The sequence below is a fragment of the Brassica oleracea genome, chromosome C4, assembly GCF_000695525.1.
Source record: "Brassica oleracea var. oleracea cultivar TO1000 chromosome C4, BOL, whole genome shotgun sequence".
In the NCBI taxonomy this organism is placed as follows: domain Eukaryota; kingdom Viridiplantae; phylum Streptophyta; class Magnoliopsida; order Brassicales; family Brassicaceae; genus Brassica; species Brassica oleracea.
The window spans coordinates 3,537,138-3,543,560 of record NC_027751.1 but is presented as its reverse complement, the minus strand read 5'-3'; the positions used below and the strand labels follow the sequence as shown (position 1 = coordinate 3,543,560).

At 35.8% G+C, this 6,423-nt stretch overlaps 1 protein-coding gene across 1 annotated transcript; it reads right to left on the bottom strand.

The window, feature by feature from the left end:
- Positions 1-2,556: 2,556 nt before the first annotated feature.
- Positions 2,557-3,961, bottom strand: LOC106341347 (phospholipase A(1) DAD1, chloroplastic). The gene has a single exon (XM_013780127.1). It carries the CDS (start codon positions 3,959-3,961, stop codon positions 2,621-2,623), a length of 1,341 nt encoding a protein of 446 aa, XP_013635581.1. The 3' UTR covers positions 2,557-2,620.
- Positions 3,962-6,423: the final 2,462 nt, after the last annotated feature.

Genomic DNA, 6,423 nt, shown 5'->3' with positions numbered 1-6,423 from the left:
TTTTTTCTCTCTTTCTTACCATTTTCTTTCATTTATGTGTGTATAAATATTGTCTATTTTGTAGTTTTATATTGGAAACTATACTATTATAGTACTATTATACTATTATTTTCATATGCCAGTGAGGCTAAAAATATAGTTGTATAATAACATATCACTATTGTTAACTTTGAAGTGGTCTCCGCAGGGCGTATACATAGACTATTGTGTTTGTTGGTCCTTGTTTAAAAATCGGCTGAAAGCTTCAAGGTGTCATAAAAAGTTAGGCTAAAAGCTTTATCATGTCATACTGGAAAAAAAATTTGTTATATCACATGAACCACGCACAATCTGAAATTAGGGGTTATTTTGTGGTAATACAATTATTTTATTTGTTTTTGAATTTGTCACCTTGACTTTTATCATCCTTGACTAATACAGCAAGTAAATTAATTTTGTTCTACCAACAACTTCAATTTGTTTACTCAATAAACTGTGATATGCTTACATTTTATAAACAATATATATAGGAACGCTAGTTTACCACGTTCCTGATTTTCTTACATGTCAATAATGTAATTTTCTTTGATTTCTTATAAATCCCGTCCGGCCAAAATTTTAAACCCACTGTTGAGAAGAAATGCATAAGCGCGAACAAAGAAAAGTCACAACTGAACAAAAATAATTTGTGTGGATGACTTAATTAAAGTGGTCGGAGATTCTTATTAAAAAAACTCAATATTTCTACAAATAACGAGGAAAATGGGAAACGCAATCCATATTTTATTGACTTCATAAATTTAACTTCAACTATTATAAAATTGATGAACAGTTTACTGTACGCGAAAAAAACTTCAATGATTGAAAATCCTTTGTCAAAAAAAAAAAGTCAATGATGTGTGGCGGTTTGAATTCCAGTATTTTCAATTTATGCTTTGTTTTGTTTTAACAGAGGAATGATATGGCTAGAGCTCTAATTTCAAAAAAGAAAGAGAGATGGTAACAAGTGATGATCACTTTCTACAGTGATATATCCAGAAATATATCTTTGATATTTCAGGGATGTAAAAAACGAGCATTTTAGGTATGGGTCGGTAATGCGATCTATCCACTTTTGTACATATATATTTGAGACTAGGACGTGCCTATATATATGTACGTATACGGCTTGGATCATGCATGCGCGAGATATATTCTCCTTCTATGTAACCATAAAAATAGTGACGTTGACCGCACGTTCTCTTATGCATGCACTTGTCAGTTAAATCATTTTTGTTTTGGTCATGACCAGAGGAATTCTGATTGCATGATGTGTAGTTTGTAGTTACCGGAAGAAAAATTAGAATCAATTGCTGGTTTCTATTCTACCTCAAACGATAATGACTACAGTATTATCACTTAGTAACTCGTCTAATAACTATATTAAGATCGACTTGATTTATTGTTAAGTTTAATGTAATGAATTTTGTGTGTATACGCATATATTAGCATGTGTTATAATGCAATTAGCTAATTTTACTAAATGAAACTAAATAAAAGTCATATTAAATAATTGAATTAATTCAAATAATTTAGGGTTAACAGTTAACTTTGACAGTTTGACTCATATCATGATCAATCGGAGTCTCATGTTGAGTTTATCATAGGAATAAGATTAATATTTTGTGAATTTAAAGTCTCTTCACAATTTTCAAATATTGGGCAAGGTTAATTATGTTTGTAATTTAAATTCTCTTTACAACTTTGGATATATGGCTGATTACTGTTGTGATTTAAAAATATCTTTAAACTTTGGAGTACTAAAACTGAAGAGAATAACAAAAAAGTTCATTTAAACAGATTACCCAAGAATGTTGAAAACAGTTGTATAAAAGATGTCATGAAAAATAGTCATTATACAATCACAAAAACGATACCATATTTTTTTACTATGACTTGTGTCTTGAGAAGATGTATGTGCAGCATTAAATTGTAATGCAAAAGCAGTAATGCTGGTGGTGATTAATTATTGAATCAAGTATAATGTTGTATATAACTTATAAAGTTTGCTTTTGCATTGCCAAAACGATGTTGTTGTAATGTACAACGCGGAAGTTGATTTAGTAACGAGGAAAATAAGTATTAAGGTAATGGACGGCGCATGATGCGTGATCTTATTTGGCTTTTGGATTTGATCTCACAAGTAACTGCCTTCTAAAATTTTGCAAAGTACATTTTCAGTCAACTTCTTCAACCGGTCGGTGCTTACGTGGCTTGGGCCACCTTACATAAATTCTCATATTTGGACGGAGTAGGGATATGTCTGTCTTTTCACTCTTCTTTTGGTCAAGTTCAGACAATTTTCGACTTTAGGAGTTCAGATTTTAGAACACACATGCGTCTATAACGTCACCATTAATGACCACAACTCAATAAAATTATTAAAATAAATAAAAATTCATATATACACACTATTTGAGTTTATACGAACGTCATTACACTTTTCCTCTTTTACAGCTGTCTTTCTACGTACGTACGTACGTTCTAATTCTACCACTGAGTTAGCGATGCATGTAACAATGTTAATTATTGGTTTTCTTTCGGTTTAAGGTTTTTTTTTCTGCACAAAGTTAAAATAGGGTTACGAATGTCTAATGGATCTTCATCTATGGAGGACTCTTCGAGCCGTTTCTCTGAATGGACACGTGGAGCTAACAAACCCATCTACTAAATGTAGATACGTCTTCAGCTCGTGACACGTGGCAACATTGATGCCGTTCAGGTACGGAGAGTCACGGCTGCTCAGCCGAAGCTCTTTGCCGACCTCAGCGTAAACCCACGGCGTCTCCTCCACTCGTTTCTGTATCCAGCTCGGCATTGACACCGTCATCTTCACGTTATCTTTCTCTCGGTTATCTAAAACGACACCTGGAACTTTGGTGATGACGTCGTCGGAGTTAACGATCCTCAACACCTTGGTGCCTTGCTTCTCAAGGAGTCTCCTGAAGCATCTGTTTCCGACACGTGGACCTCCGAAAGACATAACGGTGACCATCGGCGCACGTTTAAACGTCGTCTTGATATCGTACGCCGCTAACGTCGCGATCGCAGCGCCGAGACTGTGCCCCGTTATCGTTAAACTCAACGGCTCGTCGCCGTAAGACTGGAGCAGTCTCGAGATCTCTTGTCTTACCATGTCTCTCAAACTGTGGGCCCCTGATGTGTACAAGCTTAAGAATCCACTCTCGACCATGGGCCCAGAGTTAGACCCGTTTAGGTTTGGTCCACTCGGCCCATCAGGGAGATGAGTCAGCGTGGCGCGGAGATTCTCTAACCACTCGAGACACGTGGCGGTGCCACGGAAGGAGATGACTACGTCTCGACGACCGAGCCGTGAGATCTCATCTTTGTCCTGACATACTGCCACGTAACCAATCCAGCTGGACTGTGTAGCCATCCAGCTAGGCGCTTTCTCAATCCAACGTGGTAAGTTAATACCTGACGTGGCACGGAGGTTCTTCGTCACCCGATAACCGGAGTTAGGTAAACCGGATTGGTCTAACAACGTGTTCCTCGGGAACCGGCACGTTGCGTAGGTTGGTGACGAAGGATCGAAATCGAAGGACTGGTAAGCCGATTCCACGAACTGACCGTACCGGAGAATCTCCCCTCGGAGATTATCATCCAATGGGTCTAAAAGACCTTCCCAATTCTGAAGCCCCTGGTACTCCTTCCATCTCCGGTTTAGCTTAACCGGGTTGTTCGAACCATAGGACGACAATTCACCGGAACTATGATCTTGGTTTAGAAGCAAACCCTCCCACATTTCTGGTTTGGGTATAACCGGTGACCGGGAAGTAGATATTGTAGGAGAAGAAAGAGTAAGCACGCATCTGCACTTACGGTTCCACGACATGGTAACATTTACGTGAGAAACAACGTCGTGGTTTGGTAGTGAGGGTACTACACTGTACGGACGTGCGGGAGAAAGAGAGAGTCTCATTATTGGGAAAAGAGTGTGTGCTTTTAAAGATTATGGATATTTTGATTAATAAGAGAGTTGTAAAAGAGTGAGTCTCTCTGGTTCTCTTGAAGACAATATTTAAGAAGATGATGGAAGAGAGAGAGAGATGAGGTAGTTCCTTTTATAGTGGTGATCAAAGAAGTGAGAGAGCTTGGGATTTATAGTGGAGTTAGAGAGATCTTTGAAAAGGAAAGGACCTGACTCTGAAATTTGTGGACTGTGCTTATATAAGCATATTATTTATATCGTTACATAATGTAATATAAATTGTATATTTAATGGAGACATACACATTGGTCTATATAAAGTAGTATTGTGTAACGACAAAAAAAAAGTAGTATTGTGTATGTAAAAGCAATAAATACACCAAAATAGAAAGCAAAAGATAGATGTGTTATGTGTATTTAATGAAGAATGAGAACAATCTTTCACATTTTTGTGGTACAAGTAAGCTCTGTCTTTCACTTAACTAGCAATATGCACCCAAATAAAGAATGTAAAAATCAAAGTGTTCCAGATAAAATGATCAAGAGTCGTTCACTTAGATATAAAAGCAATAAATACACCAAAATAGAAAGCAAAAGATAGATGTGTTATGTGTATTTAATGAAGAATGAGAACAATCTTTCACATTTTTGTGGTACAAGTAAGCTCTGTCTTTCACTTAACTAGCAATATGCACCCAAATAAAGAATGTAAAAATCAAAGTGTTCCAGATAAAATGATCAAGAGTCGTTCACTTAGATAACAATATGTACCCAAAAGAAGAATATGAAATCAAAGTGTTCCAGATACAATTATCAACGAAAGTGTTCTACGTTATTAGTTTTTGTGGTACAAGTAAGCTCTGTCTTTCACTTAACTAGCAATATGCACCCAAATAAAGAATGTAAAAATCAAAGTGTTCCAGATAAAATGATCAAGAGTCATTCACAATATGTACCCAAAAGAAGAATATGAAATCAAAGTGTTCCAGATAAAATGATCAAGAGTCATTCACAATATGTACCCAAAAGAAGAATATGAAATCAAAGTGTTCCAGATAAAATTATCAACGAAAGTGTTCTACGTTATTAGTTTTTAATTGTGACTAATCCTAACCCACGTATTCTTTTTTTTTTTCAAACCGTAACCCACGTATTGGATTTTAAATGTAGTATACGAAAAAATTCACATGAATTTAACGGGTATTTGGTTGATAAAAAAAGTAATTGTATGATAGTGAGATACAACATACGAGAACAGTGGACGGTTGAGACGAGGAGAGAAAGGAGTGTGGATCGAGAGAAATATCTGACCGTCGCTTCCTAACATGATTTGACTGAAGTGGACACGTGGGAGTTTTCCATGGATACTTCTCATAATGGCTTTGACACGTAAGGAACTATCACCGACTCGGCTCAGCTCATATTGGCTGGTTGTGGCTTTAGCCATTCGCCGCCAAATTTGTCTATAGATGAATGCTGAAAGAAAGTACGCACGTATGCACCCACCACCTTCACCATTACTCTTGGCTTTTTCTAATAGAGCCTAGATCCCACTAAGGGTGGATGTGTAACTCATGCAAATAACAGTGTAAACGTCAAAGATAGAGTTCTTGCCAATACATTCGGAGATGAGAGCGCCTTTTTGGTTCACAGGTACCAAGAAAATACTGTCTTATTATCATCAAAACACACAATCATTTATCGATAAAAAAAATCACATCGTTTTGGATATGACAAAGGCATCTCGTAAACTCAAATATTTGTAGTTTTTTTTTGTAACTTAAATATTTGTAGTTCTAACGTATGAACTATATATAAGATTGACTAAGACCATGTTGTAACCACTAATTTGTTTATACATTTTTGTTTGTTTTTCGATTGCTCACAACATTATATGTGTCAAATCGAGCACATGCGCCATTGTTAAAACTTACGAATTTTCAGACAATTGATATGCGAACTTTCGCAATGAAATTTAACGTATTTGCATATATCATGGGTTATAGAACAAGTCCAATTAAACATAGGACTTATGAGTGATGTGTTGTTCGGACAGAACAAGGAATAAAATAAGTGCGACGTGAGTACTTACTATTTAAATTTCACAGCACATGCATGTTTTATTTATATTATAAATCTCGTGCTATTAATAACCTATATATACTCATTTATTCAGAAAGCCTCTTAGCTGTTTTACGGTATCAATTATTTTCTTTAAATTGTACTTATAACCTTCGTGGTTTCTGAAAGAATGTTTTAACTCTATATACTTTAAGCATTTCACATTACTACATCGTTTCAAATGTTACTCACGTGGGAGTTGCGACTCGATCACTAGTGATAAAAAGCTTTAGCTGCTTATTGTTCTCACAGAAAATAAGTTATTTGTAGTAAATAAACTATAAATGACAGAAACTAACTTAGGAGAAAGAGTTTCATCTTATACGATAAACC